This window comes from Aythya fuligula, chromosome Z, assembly GCF_009819795.1.
Source record: "Aythya fuligula isolate bAytFul2 chromosome Z, bAytFul2.pri, whole genome shotgun sequence".
Taxonomy (NCBI): Eukaryota; Metazoa; Chordata; class Aves; order Anseriformes; family Anatidae; genus Aythya; species Aythya fuligula.
The window spans coordinates 49,544,610-49,560,686 of record NC_045593.1 but is presented as its reverse complement, the minus strand read 5'-3'; the positions used below and the strand labels follow the sequence as shown (position 1 = coordinate 49,560,686).

At 35.9% G+C, this 16,077-nt stretch overlaps 1 protein-coding gene across 1 annotated transcript in view; it reads left to right on the top strand.

The window, feature by feature from the left end:
- The window catches only part of SPTLC1 (serine palmitoyltransferase long chain base subunit 1), a 35,484-nt gene extending 19,407 nt beyond the window's left edge, over positions 1-16,077 (top strand). Inside the window, exons 8-15 of the mRNA XM_032205540.1 lie at positions 1,011-1,100; positions 3,628-3,735; positions 4,533-4,628; positions 4,920-5,016; positions 6,272-6,326; positions 10,772-10,889; positions 11,776-11,849; positions 12,339-16,077. Coding sequence (XP_032061431.1) covers positions 1,011-1,100; positions 3,628-3,735; positions 4,533-4,628; positions 4,920-5,016; positions 6,272-6,326; positions 10,772-10,889; positions 11,776-11,849; positions 12,339-12,432 — 732 coding nt within the window. The 3' untranslated portion in view covers positions 12,433-16,077. The remainder of the gene's footprint in view (positions 1-1,010; positions 1,101-3,627; positions 3,736-4,532; positions 4,629-4,919; positions 5,017-6,271; positions 6,327-10,771; positions 10,890-11,775; positions 11,850-12,338) is intronic.

Below are 16,077 nucleotides of genomic sequence, written 5' to 3'. Positions count from 1 at the left end.
TGTCAGATAATCTTTAGGTGAGTTTATGGCTGTGGTTGACGAAGTAATGATGTAATATGTTTGTGTAACACATTTGGTTTGTTAGAGCAGAGTGCTTTGATTTAGCTACATGGTTAAAGTTTCTTAATGTAGTTAGCTGAGCGTGAACATAAAGTTGGTGGCCAAGAGTTTAATGTAGACCATATGTGTTTAGTCAAGACATACTGACAAGGAAGGAGTGGATCTTACCACTAGAGCTGGTCCAACTTTTTGAGTGAACTGTGCCTCATTTTGGTGCCTACAACTCAGAAAAGTTGAATAGATTGTTCTCTGAATCGTTTTACAAGAACTGAAAAGAGAAAGAAGTATGACTTAAATCTTAATGATATCTTCTGATCAAGGCTATTAAAGCAAATAACAGGCGAATGGTATTTTAAAACAACAACACTCAAGTGATTGAAGTTTAAACTAACCAGTGCAAGATGTTCTTACAGCCTATATCATCCAGAGATCAAGCTAAGAGACTGACTTGAATGTTATGAATACTCCTGGATTGTGCTCTGTAAAGACACAAGAGGATTGTGCTCGCCTTGAGAATGCGGGTGCACAAACCAGTTGCTGAAAAGCCTTCTAAATACACTAATGAGGAAACATATCTAGCTGGCCTGAGTATAATAGAGACCAAGATTTGCAGAACTAGTTCTGTAGTTGTATGGTTTGCATTTTATGCATGAAGATTTGATTTTGTGCATAATGGATTGATTATGGTTTGCTACAAAACAGGGCATTTTAAAATCTTGTGTATGAGTTAAAAGCTTCAAAAATATTACAAAATAAATAAAAAATAGTCCAATGAGGCATTTCAGCTTTTGTTGCAAATGATAAATGCTAAGTTTAATTTAAAGTAGAAGGTTACTTGAAAAGGTGACTTTATTTTCCTTTCCATTACCTTCCTTTCCTACCAAAAAAATGTCAGATTTTCCCTTGCTAGTAATTATTGATACAAACTGAAACCATATCTTTCTCCGAAGAATCCTCGCAAGGCCCGTGTGACTCGAAGGTTTATTGTGGTGGAAGGATTGTATATGAATACAGGAGATGTTTGCCCTCTTCCAGAATTAGTAAGTAGCCTTTTAAACTCTGGATATGAATATCTGTGACTAATGAAATAGTAATATTGTATTGTTATGCCAACATTGACGACCCCAGCATACTTTTTACCTTCTTGCTTTCTGAAATGTTTGTGAAATGTGGATTCCAAATCAAAGAAAACTGCCACCAAAACTTCAGCCCTGGGTATGGGGAAAGCAGACTTCAGGCTGCTCAGGGAACTAGTCAGGAAACTGCTTTTGAAGGCATTGGCATCCATCAGTGCTGGTCAGTCTTTAAGCACTGCCTCCTAAAAGCACAGGATCAGGCAATTCCAAAACATCGGAAGTCAGGCAGGCAGGGCAGAAGGCCAGCCTGGCTGACCAGGGATCTTCTACAGGAATTTAGGCAAAACAAAGTGTATGGCTGCTGGAAGGAGGGTCAGGCAATGAGGAAGGAATACAGGGATGCTGTTTGTGTGTGTAGGGAGAAAATTCTTGTGGCCAAAGCCCAACTAGAGTTGAAGCTGGCCGTGTCTGTGGGAGACAACAAAAAAGTTTTTTTTTATATATGTAAACAGAAAAAGGAGAACCAAAGAAAACATAGGTCTGCTACTTAATGGGGAAGGTCTCCTCACAGACAATGAAAGACATAAGCAAAGCGGAGACGTTTAATGCCTTCTTCACCTTTATCTTCAACACTGATGATGGGCTTTGGGACCCAGGGTACCCTGAGCTGGAGGACCATGACGGTGGGAATGACAAACTTGCACCCAGCCCTGAATGTGTGCAGGATTTGTTGCTCTGCCTGGATCCATACAAGTCCATGGGTCCGAATGGGATTCATCACAGGGTGCTTAAAGAGCTGGCTGATGTAATCATGGGACCTTTCTCAATTATTTTTCAATGTTCTTGGGAATATGGAGAGGTCCCAGTAGACTGGAAGATAGCAAATGTTGTGCCAATTTTCAAGAAGCATAAGAAAGAAGGCCCTTGAAACTACAGGCCTGTCAGTCTCGTGTCAGTGCCTGGAAAATCATGGAGAAGATGATTCTTGAAGTTACTGAAGTGCACTTGGGAGACAATGTGGTCATTGGTCCCAGCCAACATGGGTTCATGAGGGGTAGGTCCTGCCTAACAAACCTGATTTCCTTTTATGACAAGATCACCCGTCTAGTTGATCAAGGGAAACCAGCTGATGTGATCTTTTTGGCCTTCAGCAAAGCTTTTGACACAGTTTCCCATAGGATCCTACTGGACAAAGTGTCCAGTGTACAACTTAATAAAAACATCATATGATGGGTGAGCAGTTGTCTGATGGGCAGGGCTCAAAGGGTTGTGGTAAATGAGGCCAGGTCTGGCTGGTGGATGGTCACTAGTGTGGTCCCTCAAGGCTCCATTTTAGGGCCAGTCCTCTTCAATGTTTTCGTAAATTATTTGGATGTAGGACTAGAAGGTGTTCTGAGCAAATTTGCTGATGACACCAAACTTGGAGGAGTTGTGGACTCACATGAGGGTGGAAAGGCCTTGCAGAGAGATCTGGACAGATTGGAGAGCTGGGTGATCGCCAACTGCATGGAGTTTAACAAGAGCAAGTGCTGGGTCCTGCACCTGGGACAGGGCAACCCTGGCTATACGTACCGACTGGGTGACGAGACACTGGAGGGAAGCCCTGCAGAGAGGGATCTGGGGGTTGTGGTTGCCAGCAAGTTGAATATGAGCCAGCAGTGTGCCCAGGCAGCCAGGAGGGCCAACCGTATCCTGGGGTGCATCAAGCACAGCATTGCTAGTTGGTCGAGGGAGATGACTGTCCCACTCTACTCTGTGCTGGTGCAACCTCACCTCGAGTACTGTGTGCAGTTCTGGGCACCACAGTATAGGAACATTAGTATATTAGTATAGGACATTAAACTGTTGGGGAGTGTCCAGAGGAGGATGACGAAGATGGTGAAGGGCCTAGAGGGGAAGACGTATGAGGAGCGGCTGAGGGCACTGGGCCTATTCAGCCTGGAGAAGAGGCTGAGGGGGGGACCTCATCACGGTCTACAACTTCCCTGCGAGGGGGAGTGGAGAGGCAGGTGACCTGTTCTCTGTAAACACCAGTGATAGGACCCACGGAAATAGTGTTAAGCTGATGCAGGGGAAGTTTAGGCTGGACATCAGGAAGAGGTTCTTCATTGAGAGGGTGGTCGCACACTGGAACAGGCTCTTCAGTGAAGTAATCACCACACCAAGCCTGTGTGAATTTAAAAAGCGAATGGACTGTGCACTTAGTCACATGGTCTAAACTTTTGGGTAGACCTGTGTGGTGCCAGGAGTTGGACTTGATGATCCTTATGGGTCCCTTCCAACTCGGGATATTCTATGATTCATGTTAAATGTTGAAACGATTTTGAAGGCACTTTAAATGTCTTTAATGATAGAACAGAACTCTAGAGCTGACATTTTTGCAGTATCCAAGTTATTGTAGTTGTCCTTCTTTACCTTGTCTCCCCCACCCATTTTGTGACCAAATTCTGATTGGGGTGAACTTTATTTTATATCATTTGCACTGTTTTAGATAAAATTGAAGTATAAATACAAAGTTAGAATATTTTTGGAAGAGAGCCTTTCCTTTGGAGTCCTTGGAGAACATGGGAGAGGAATTACTGAACACTTTGGAATAAATGTAAGTGCCATATTTTTGTCTGCTGTTCTTGTTACGAAAAAGATTTGTGCAGAAACAAATTGCACAACTGATTCCTTTAAAATATTTACTAGTGGATGACAAAATCATCAACGTACTTTTGTGTTTTTCAAGTTATTCAGGTCCTAAAGCATTCAGGTCTCTGTACTTTTTCCTGCTCCTGCTTACTTGAAGTAATTTTTTAATATTTTATTTAGTGAGGAATATTAAAAAAAAAAAACCTACAATTTTTATAATTTTATAATTTTTTTGGATGGTCAGATAATGGTTGCACTATTTTCCAGCTCCATACACTTAAAAATATCATGCATACACCTTTGAATATTTAAACTCTGATTTAACCAGATTTTTTTCAGTTGAGTTTTAACTCTTACTGACTGCAGTGGGTCTACTTAACATTATTAAAGGACAATCTCACACAGAATGCTTTGAGGAATTGTCACTGGTTTTTGTATAGTCTTTTTGTTTTCCTGTTCATGTTTTGCACATGCCTAGAAAAGAATAATCCTATGTAAATTATATATAGATATATAAAACTTAATTTTTAGAGTCCTATGGCAGGGGGGTTGGAACTAGGTTATCTTTCAGGTCCCTTCTAACCCAAACCATTCTATGATTCTTTAATATTATTTCAATTGAAGCTTCATTTTTGTGTGTGATGGACCTTTTCTAGTATTCATGATAATACAAAACAAGATGCATACTTGATAGTTTTATCTTACATATGGTCTTGATGTAATTAAAGGCTTCTCTTAATAACTCGTTAATTTAATTTGCAGATTGATGATATAGATCTTATTAGTGCAAACATGGAAAATTCACTGGCTTCTATTGGAGGATTTTGCTGTGGCAGATCTTTTATTATTGACCATCAGGTAAGTCAGGTCTTGTTTTTATATGATGTGGCAAGATCAGTTACATAAAAATGAATTACTAGTTGGTATCTATTTGCAGGGAGTATTATGATATGCAACATTTGATTCCATGTAGGGGCTTTCTAGTTCTATGAAACATTGTAGATGCATGGAAGATCTATTTTTCAATACTTCCATGAACCTATATGTGTGGAGAACAGGTTGTTTAAGTATGAGTAAATTAACTTTTAAAACATTGTCTATACTGTTGTAAACGAAAGTGTTTTTTGTTTTTTTGTTTTTTTTCCATAGCGATTGTCTGGTCAAGGCTATTGCTTTTCTGCATCTCTGCCTCCTTTGTTAGCTGCTGCTGCTATTGAGGCTCTAAATATTATGGAAGATAATCCAGGTATTTAATTCAAGAAAATCTTATTCTTGAATCTTTCTTCACCCAAAACTCACAACTCATACTTCCTAGTTTGATTTCTCACCCTTTTACTTTTGTATGTCCTCTCAACTTTACAAATAATTCATTTTATATGAATAGTTTTTACTTTATATTATTTCCCATCCTGCTTTTCTTTCTGACATCTTTGGTGTTTCTTTGTCTTTCCTTCTTCCAGCTAAAAATAAGTGAGTTTTTGTGGTCAGAAGGGAAAGAGATCATAATCACTGATGACCAAATAAGTTTATTTTCTGCCTTATGGACTTGCAGTAGGCTTCTTCCTTGTACATAAATACCTTTAACACAAATGGAGAAAGGGAATGTTGCGGAGAAAGGGATTGGAATGTATTTCCTCAGGACGGAATAACCCATTCCTTTCTATTTCTACTCCATAATTTCTTTTCTCCTCCAAGTGAGCATCCAAGCAAGTATCTCCAGCAGGAACATGTGAACACCTGTGATGGTGGCAGCACGAAGTATGGGGCATTTGGAGAATTGCCCTTGTTCCTAGAAGCTAAGAATGATTTTTTTGGGGGGTGAGATATATGATGAAGACAAAATTGGCCAAGTCTTGTTGTGTTTGTTTTTAACCTTTTGTTACCATAAATAGGTTGGAGGAGATGTGCAGAGAGATGTATTTATTTTGTTCCAAATAAAAACCACTCGGTAGTCTGTGTAGTCCACACCTAATCTTTGTAAGTTAAACAAAACAAGAAAAAGAAAGTTAGCTGTAGTAGATGATCAGCCTCTTGCAAGGACAAGAAACAAGGTTTATAGATCCATGAGCCAAAATTTCCTGTTTAAGAGTCTACAATGAGTTGATGAAAGGATAAGGAGTAGAGTCTTCGTGGCTGTAGGTATTTTATAGATAAATTTATAAATAATTTAGATCTACCATTTCAGTCCCATTTACCAGGTCTTGTGTCACGCTTTTCATATGATCATGAACCAGTACATCTGAATTAATGAGGTAATGGAAAGTGATGCATTTGTTAGGTCTTAAAAGCCTGCCACTTCCTTGCAGAAATGGGAATAAGTAACATTATGAAGAGCAGTGAAGAAAATTAGTACTTTTATGCATGCGTATATACATTACATATATAGTGTGTGTATGTAGAGAGAGAATAAAAATCGTATTTTAATTTTCTTTCCCTATTTTTTAATATTTGACTTAAAGAAATGTAAAGGAGAAACAAGACTTTTTTTTTTTTTTGTCTAGACATTTTTCAGACTCTCCGGGCTAAATGTGAACATATGCACAAAGCTTTACAGGGGTAAGTGTATTATTTGTTTTTGGTTTGAGTAGTGATACAGTGAGAGGGAGCAGTGTTGTTGATTTGTGCCTTTATAATGCCAATTTTAAAGATCTTTCCTTGCCCAAAATTTTCTGATTTTACAGATGCTTAGACTGGGATTATTACACTTAAATTATATGTCCATTAAAGGAAGAAAGTCTTCCTTTTCCAGCTCTATTACGATACTAAAATCAAGATTCCAAGTTCTTAAAATCCATTTACAAGTATTGAAAAGAGATTATACTTTATTTCTTGTGGAGACATTTACAAGCCCTAAGACTTGTAGTCTTTAGGAGATAGCTCTCAATAGTACAAAGTTTTGAAGCATACTGAAGGAACAACTTAAGTAAAAGAATTTGTCATGATGGTAGTTTGTGTTGTAGCTTAGCAGATACACTTTCAGATGACTCAAAATGCCTTGCAATCAACTTTAATACAATATTGTTCTTACATATAAGACTCGAATGCTAAACAGTAGCAAAGCGTTGATTATTCGGGAGGGATACAGAAAACTGCTAGAATTTATCTGAAAAATAAGGATTCTCTTTAAAATTATCTTTAAGACTGATCTGTTTTAAAAGATGTACAGAGTCATTGCTTTATTTAGTATTTAACCATTAATTTTCTTAAAATTTTCTTTTACGTATTACAGAAATTAAGAAAAACGCAGTAAAAAAAAAAATCAGTTATTAATTATACTACCTGGTTTTATTAATTTATTTTTAGTGTTGGTCATTTATTCTGTACAAGTTGCCTGTTGTACATCTCTATTCTGATAGCAGTTTGCTGGCCACCCCATGTTTTATGTTAGAACTTCACTTGCGTTCAACTTCTTTGCAATAATCCTGCAATAAAATAATCCCGGTAGTCTTCTTGCTGTGTTTTGTTTCAACGTGGGTCTAAAATACTTACGCTTTGAAGTCAAAGATATCCAGGTGCTCTTATGCTTGAAATATTTTGCAGGCACTCGAGAACTATTAGCGTCTCTTCTTTGCTAGTAATAGAATGTTGTCACTGAGCTAAAAGGAGAGTAACTGTAGTGTTTTTCTCTACCTGTTATTCTGAGGTGGTAATTGTAAATATTTTTAAAATACAGAAAGAAAAGACACACAAGTAGAATTTATCAACCTTTTACTTGTGAATATCTGCTGCAAAACAGTGGCGGTTAAGACACGGCTGACACTTTTATCCTGTGTTTTATTCTACCTTTTCACTTAAATTCTGTAAGTGATCAGTATAGTAGTATAGTCAAAAATAATAAGTAGGCAAAATGCCAAAGTGTCTGCTAATAAGACTTTTGTATTATGAAAAATAGTGGGGTAATAGAGAGGTTCAGAAAAAAAAATAGCTGAGGAAGGAAGTTAGTTCTCAGTCATACTAGGAAAGAACTTGTAGGAGTTAATAATACTAGGTACTTGTACAGCCCTTCAGCAGGTAACAATAAATGTGTAAAACAATATCAGAGGGAAGACTTGACCTAATATTTGCAGGATCTTGCATATTTTTTTTAATAACCATGCTAGAAAAAGTGTGCAACAATTCAAAGGCGAGGTAAAGTTTTAAGAGAGGAATTCTGCTTCTTTGTTGTCAAGCTGTTATATTAAATACATTCATCTCCCCTGCCTAACCATGGCTACTGCTTGATTCCAGTTCTTTGTGTTCTTCCTGTGACAGCGTGGAGCTAACTGTTGGTTTAACAGAGGGACAGTAGAATTGTACGCAATGAAAGAGAAAAAGAATGTGTAGCTCTTCTCCTTTCTCATAACAGAACAAATAGAATGATAATAGTAAATTAAAAGCAAACTTTTTTTAACCAAAGTGTAACTAGCCTTTAAAATTTTGGACTCATTGTATAAGGACCAGTGCATGGTTAATGTTCCAAAAAATGGTGGTCTTTGAATGGACAATGGGAGGAAAATCATTAGTATTGTAAGCTAAAAGAATGACTGGTTTTGCTTCTTGTGGGTGTAAGCCAAGTACTTGTTAGTGGAAGAAATGTAAGAACTCTTCTGAATCCCTCATTGAATTACTTTCTTATTGTCTATGGTGTTTTGTATAGCATAAGAGAGTGCTGTAGGAGATGGGATGCTAACATACAGCAGAAATAATCCTTACTTTCTAAGTAATCTTAGATAATACGGATTTCTGTCATGTTTTTTTTTAAATGCCTAGAGTCTTAACAAATGATGAAGCTCTGCAGGGAGTTGGGATGGAATGGGGACAGAGTTTTTTGCTTGTTGAAAAAGTGTGACATTAGTAATTAGTATACCTTAAATAGTTTATTACTTACGGTGTATCTTAGAGCTGGCTGAGAATTTTTCAATGAAGCAAGATTTTACTGGGTAAAAGCAGACTTTTTTTTTTTTTTTTTTTTTTTTTTTTAAGATTTCCCCTTCTGGAGACACTTGACTTTTTTTTTAGTGAGACTCAATATAAGTTTTCTCTTAGCAAAACCGACAGAAATGTTTGGCTTTCAGCTCTAGGACAGACTTTTCATGGAGACTTCCCTACAGCGCAGAGCTTGGACTTGCCATTCAGTTTTGCCATTAGGCTGAGCTGCAGAGAGTCTTGAGGTACGCCCTCTGGAAGAGCTTGCTGAGGTTACATACATACCAGTGCATTAATGTCAGGAGGCATCCCTGATCACTGGAACATGCTTGTCTTTTCCGTTATATTGTTAGAATGGTCTGTGGCATGGATTTGGCCCAGGCTGAACAGCCCTCTTTGAAATGACTCCTGGATGCGGTTCAGGAGTTAGTGTGAGCCAGGAAACATTCCCAATAGGCAGTTGGGATGTGGCCACCCTGAGTTGGAGACTCAGACTTTTAAAAGTATGTATGTGAGTCATTCCCTACCCATTGGCCTCAGGGCCAGCAAATGGTCCAAGACATATTTAATTTACTAATACAGAACTAGCCTTAAAAGGAGTGTTGGAGTTCAGGAGACTACTTCTGTTCCTTTGTTACTTCAAACTGAGACTTTCTTTTTGTGTGTGGAAATTGTTCTTTTTTGAAATCTTTACTTTTCCAGTATTTTTATGGAAAATTGAACTCTGATTTCAGAAAAGTTATAGTGTGCATGCAATTAGATTCTCAAATATTTGTTTAATTTGCCATAGATTCAGGAAAAAAAAATAATACTTCACATGAATGTTAAAGTACCTTCATTAGGTACTTATGCTAAACTCTTGGATTTCTTCAAAAATCGGATAGGATCAATTGAATAGTTCAGTTTTCTACAGCTGTAATTGATAGAAGTAGTTTTTGGGTTAAACTTAAGTTTGAAACTTATAAGCAAGCCTCTATGAGTAAATATGGAGCTAATACGAAGCATGTTGTATGGGCAAATGCGCAGAGTTTGAATGGAGGTGATAAAAGCTTGCTTCTTCGTCATCTTTTCTCACTTATTCTTTAGGGGGACAGTTTATTTCAATTGGAGAATGATGTCTAGTATGTAATTAGAAGCTAATACTGTGTTTCTCTTAAACTGGATAGTTTTTTTTGAAGGGAAGTAACTCAGTTCTGTGGATGATTATATGGTATGTCAGGACTGTAGAAGTCAAAGTCTAAGATACTAATTAACAGCTGTCCCCAGATACAGACATAGGAACAATTCTGTTTAAATAACTACTTTTTAGAGGAGCTTCTGACTAAGTAGCAGAAGATGTTTTTAAAGCTTTTCTAAAGGAAATAAAAATCAAATGCTGTGCCAAAAATTAAACTTATTTCTTCATCTCATGTAAGTGAGTAGCACGGTTTGCTGTTTTTTATTTTGATAACAAAAACTTGAGTTCACTAGCATGTTTATATTAGTAAAATAAATGCTCTAACCCTAACAGTCCTCCTATGTCTTTGGAAGGATACTTTCACAATTTTTAAATCCTTTGCAAATGGAGGGGCTAGCTATTGTTACACAAATAACTACGTTTAGTAAACTCCTTAGGGCATATACTCACTTGGTAAGTTTTGTTGCTTTTACCTCTTGCAAGCTGAAGTGCACATATGTTTTTCGTGTATTAGTATTGTGAATTTATGATGTATAGTCTAAGGTAAGGAAATAAGCAGAAACCCTGCAGAACAGCTAGAGGAAAGTAAATGAATGATGCCTCAGAAAAAAAAGTGTTTCAGTAATATAATTTAGATAATCTTACTCAAATGTTAGCTAATGTTTTCAGGATTGTGTAACTTTTTTGAAGAATGTTAAGAGGAATCATGTCCTTATACAGTTTAATTTTTGTACTGCATATACCAGAACAGAGAATGTTACTTTTGCTAATGAACAGCTATTCCTTATACAAAGCAATGTAGTATTTTTTTATGAAATATCCCTTTCTTTTCGCTCTCCACTTCAAAAAGAGGAACACATACTGCCTAGAACTTGTGTTCAACTAGTATGTGCATTAAAGATGTCATTATTCATTTTAGGATTTCTGGCTTGAAAGTAGTGGGAGAATCATTTTCTCCAGCATTGCACTTACAGTTGGAAGACAGCAGTGGATCTCGAGAAAATGATGTGAAGTTACTGAAGAGAGTTGTGGATTATGTAAGTGTTCCCATAGCAATTAAAACATATCGTTGCATTTCATTCATTTTTCCTGTTGAAAAGCAAATAGGTAGAGTGACTTGTTGGGTAACTTTTGTTGGAATGCCTTGCAGGAAAGCTGCAAGAAACCCAGTTTCTTCACTGACTATAGGCCTAGTTAACACCATCTTCTAATCTTTTCTCACATTAGATATTCAAGTTTGTAACATTTGATAAAAATGTATATTTCTTTTTAATTTCAGAAAAGAAAATTTTCAAATAAAACAGTTGCTTAGGAAACATCTATAATATTCAAAGGAATCCATATTATCATTTGTTCTGCTGATTTATTTTAACCTAGCATTCTGTAGTTTTGCTTGTTTGAGTCAGCGAACATGCTTTTTTTCTGTGTGTGAAAAATCCCATATTTTTATATAGTAATTTCATTATATAGTAATTTTTTTTCTATCTTCACACTGGCTTTCTTTCTCTGGTATAAAGAGATTGAGGTTGATAAAGGTATTCTAGATTTCAGGAGGCATGTAAACAAGACTATACAACAGACAAACTCTGAAGTTGATTTTGCTTGATAATATATTTAAATTTGTTTGGATAGCCTATTTAATGTAGCAATTTTATCTAATAATATGTGAAGGAAAGCTAAAAAAGCTATGCCTAACCTCTCCTGTTTTATATGTGTATGCTGTATTAAACTTAAAAATGCTTTTTGCACAATCTTCAAAAATTCCTTTGGAAAAGGTTAGTTATCCTGACATCCAGCTCATAAACGTTAGTTTTATGTAGTCAGTGATCAAAAGGATATACACCATCAGAAGCTCCCAGATTGACTGCTGTGTTTTGTTATGTACAATCAACCTTCTGTGTTTTCTCCTGTTTCTTTCTGAAGTGCATGAATAGTGGTATTGCATTAACTCAGGCCCGCTATCTGGAGAAAGAAGAAAAATGTCTTCCTTCCCCCAGGTTAGTAGAAAGTCAATATATTATTTCATTTTGTGGGATGTGATGCTTTTATGTCTTTTCATACCATACTGGGGGGTTTGTTTAATAGTCTGGATAGAATAGTTGATTGTGTGAAGAATGGGGGAGGATGAATTTCGAGTGACTGCTACAGGATGCTAATACCCTGAAATAACAACTATATCAAAACTACATGAATCTTAGCAATCAGCATGGCACTATCTTTGCCTTTTTACCAGACAGGATTTCCATGAACTGCACATCTGAAAGTAAAAAGATAATAAAATTACTGTGCTGCTTGTATGTATGGAGGACATGGTAGAAAGTAGTCTATTTTCATTTAATCTTGTGTCTTGTGTCTGTTTGAATTTGAATTCATAATCTTTTCCCTGGGGATACTAATTTTAATAAGTTAAAATAAGTAAAAGAAAAGCCTAAAACTGAAGACGAGGATTAAAGTATACTGTGTATGTTTTGGTATTCTTTTTCTAGTATTCGAGTAGTGATAACTGTGGAACAAACAGAACAAGAACTGGACAAAGCTGCATCACTTATTAAGGAAGCTGCGCAGTCTGTACTGAATTAACCTGTGGTCTTGAATTCGTCTTTCCTCAGATTATAAGGATAAATGTTTTACACTGTATAGTGAACTCCACTTTAGATACTCAACTTCATCTGATGATGACATTGAAGCCTGACTAACAAGATAGTTCCAGAATGCTAAAAATGCAGTGAGGTATAGAATGCTGAATTTCAGAAATGGTGAATGACACAATGTACTTACAACTCAAAAATTACCATTTAGTAGAATTTCTTATAATGGAATGTGACTGTTGCATGCAGGCCTTTTTTAAAGTTTCATCTTAAAAAGTCCTTCAAACCCTTAAATGTTTTCAGACGGAGAGATCATTCAGTTTTTTTCCCAAACATCTAAAAGGTGTATTTTTCTCAGAATGTAAGAGCTTCGAATAAATTTCTAAGAAATCTACTTTTTTTCAAAATGGAAGTTCCTAATACTGCTGAAAATGAGAGAGTAACATATCAAGACAATTTTGTGCTGTATTAAGTCATTTATATTGAATTATAGCGGGAATTTCAATTTTTATTTGTTTTTATCTTTGTCTAACCATTTCTGGAAGCAGTTTTTCAAAATGCCTGGCCAGATATTCATTTATCTAAAAGGTAAATTCATATCAAACACTGTTTGCTTACTGTATTTCATATGTTAATGTACGCATTTTTGATATTATGGGTGAGATTTTTCTTGTTATTAGCTTAAACACCTAAACTGAAACTTCTAAGTTGTGAAACTGATAACAAATCAACTGCAGCGTGTTCAGTCAGACTTTGCACCAGTCTTGAAGAGGAGGCATAAACAACAAGGAGTATGAACCAAAGTTTTGAAATGGCCACCGAAGTCTAGCTTATTCAAACAACTTTGAAGCACAAAAATGGTGTGTGCTAAGTTATATCTCTAAACAGCTGCTATGTGTTAGAAGGGAACACTGACAGCTAGTAAGAGAGTAGATGGTACAAGTACTACTGAAATACAATCAATATGTGCACATAGAATCCCCACATAATTCAATAGTAATATTTAGATATTTATGCTGTTGGGATTTTCAGTAAGCACAAATGGATAGAAACATAACATGAAGCAGAGGAAACTCTTAAGGAAGGATGACAGTAAGCTGTATCTTTTTATAAAATAAAACTACAGCTATGTATTTCAGCATTTTTTTAAGAATGCCTGTTTAAAAAAACAACTTTGTATTCTGCCTGATCTGCGTTTGGGTTGTTTTATACTTATGTGCCTTTTTGGTTGCTGCTATAAGGAATAGAGTACTATTTTAAAAGAGAGATCATTGTTTAAATAAAACACTGTATATTTGATTCAAATTGTTCTGTACCACATAATTAGCATGATTCAACTGTATTTTGTTGAATATTCTCCATTGGATAATTATAGTCTTTGTTGTCTCTTTCAGTTGATAGTGACTCCATCTTTGCAATGAACTGAATTCTGTACATTTAGATGAAAATGCTAAACTTGGTTGGGCACTTTTGTCACTGGTGCTGCTGGCACTAGAAATATTCAAATCATTATCAATGTAATGTAGAGTAATCTTCATTTCAATGTGAAAGAATATTATTATTACATTGACATTTATGTTTTTCTCTCATGGTGAGTAAAAGCCAACAACTTAAAAAAACAAAAATGTGAGAATGGAAGCTGGTTTGCATTTTACAGGCTGGAACTGAAGTGCCTTCTCAAGAACAATCACCCTTCTCAGGGCCTTCAGAGATTTTGAGAGATGGTAATTAAAACTTACAACTATACTTTGAGCTTTTGAGCCATTTTTGGTTTAATAATACAAAATATAATTTTCAAATAAACTCAAGCCTGTGACTTACAGGCTTGGAACAACGTAGGTGCTTGTATTCTAGTGCAGCATAATTGTTTTGGAGTGTAAGGTAAATCTATAAAGGTAAATATGTAAATGATTAGCATTAAAATAGGAGATTGCAGAATCTGTACTGCTTGCATTTTCTATTAGGTTGTCTGGAAATAGGGGGAATTTTTTTGTTGTTCTCTTGAGAACTAGCAATAAGCTATAGATATATGATTTTTTTTAATGAAGTGATAACACTTAAATTGGCAGGAAGCAGAGTGGAACTTCTGGCAATTTCAAAGCCATAACTAAGTTGTTCTGATGAGGCAAAAGCTGAAGTATATTGATAAAAGATATCACTGATTCATTTAGCAAACACATACTCAGCATTAAAGCATTGGTTAAACTGCCTTTGACAGCTTAATAATTATATAGGAAATGACAGTTTTTAATAACTATATAGGAAATCAGCACTTAGACTACACTAAAGCGAATATCTTATTGTTAATAGCAGTTGAAGTATTGTTATTAATGTGCTTTTTACTAAGAGGTTATATACTTGGACTCTGGGAGAAATTAACAGGCTTAAGCAATGTAGCTGGTGGAGAGAGATATCCCTTGTCAGTTTAAGCAATTCTGGCCCTCTTCATTTTCACTCTTCTGATAAATGTCCCTGTTTGATATGGCAAACAGATGAAGGGAACAGTGGCTGGGGAAAAAAAGTTGTTTGGGGTTAGGGAGACAGCAGGTGATTCTGGTTAAACTTATGACATTCAAAAATCAGAGTGGAAGCCTGCTAAGGTGCTTAAATTCTCCATGCTCTAGGCTGATAAATGTATGACCAAGCCTGTTTTAGTTGCTTTGTGATTTTGCTTAGATGAAGTGGGACTTCTTCACCCATTTCTTCAGACACTGGAGTGAGGTTAGGGTCTTAGAAGCTAGCTGGAAACCTGTTCAGCAGGATACTGTGAAGTGAATCCAAAGCATAAGGGCCTGACCCTGAACATCAACATTTCTATTGGGGAAAAAAAAAATATGGATTCTTAATTTTAAGTCAACTTTTCAATGATTTTTATTTTACCCTGCTAAGTATTTGGAACAGAGTTTAAGCTGAGTGGAAGCGTCAGGATGATAAATGGGGTTCATATTACTTGTCTTTAGTTTAAAAAAAAAAAAAAAATATATATATATATATATGTGGTAGTTGAGAAGGAATGCATTATAACTAATAAGGTGGTCATTTATTGAAATTGTTCTGTTGAAAGCAATTATTTGCAATATATAGGAACTGGGATAGGCTGGAAAGAATTTATACTTTGAAGGTATTTTTGCTTGAGGAAACATATCTGTGATTTTTTTTAACCAAGTGATCTGTTTTTCATGCATATTTAAAAAATAGTTGGTTGTTATTTGTATAGGTTCATTGTTTTTTATAGGAAAACCTACAGATGCCTTTTTCTGTTTATTATAGTAATTGTAATTTTTGGATAGGAGGTGAAATGCATAAGGAAAGTATTAAGAAGGAAGTAGAGGTATGGCTGGATAATTTTGATTTTTTTTCCACTTTTGAAATATAATCCCAGTCACTGCACAGAATGGTGTACTGTCTCCTTTCTGTCACTCCATCTGGACTTTATTATTTTAAACAGGGCTGTGGAGTGTTGGCATTCACTGATCTATGAAGTTGCTACCGCAAAAGTGTCTTGCATCTTGAGATGACTTGAGAACTGTACATGAGCTGTAAATGCTGCTTAAACAGAGGAAATATTTACAACTAACACAAAACGTTTGTGCATTAAACTGTTTCATTGTCCCAATAAAAGGAAGTGTCTGGATAA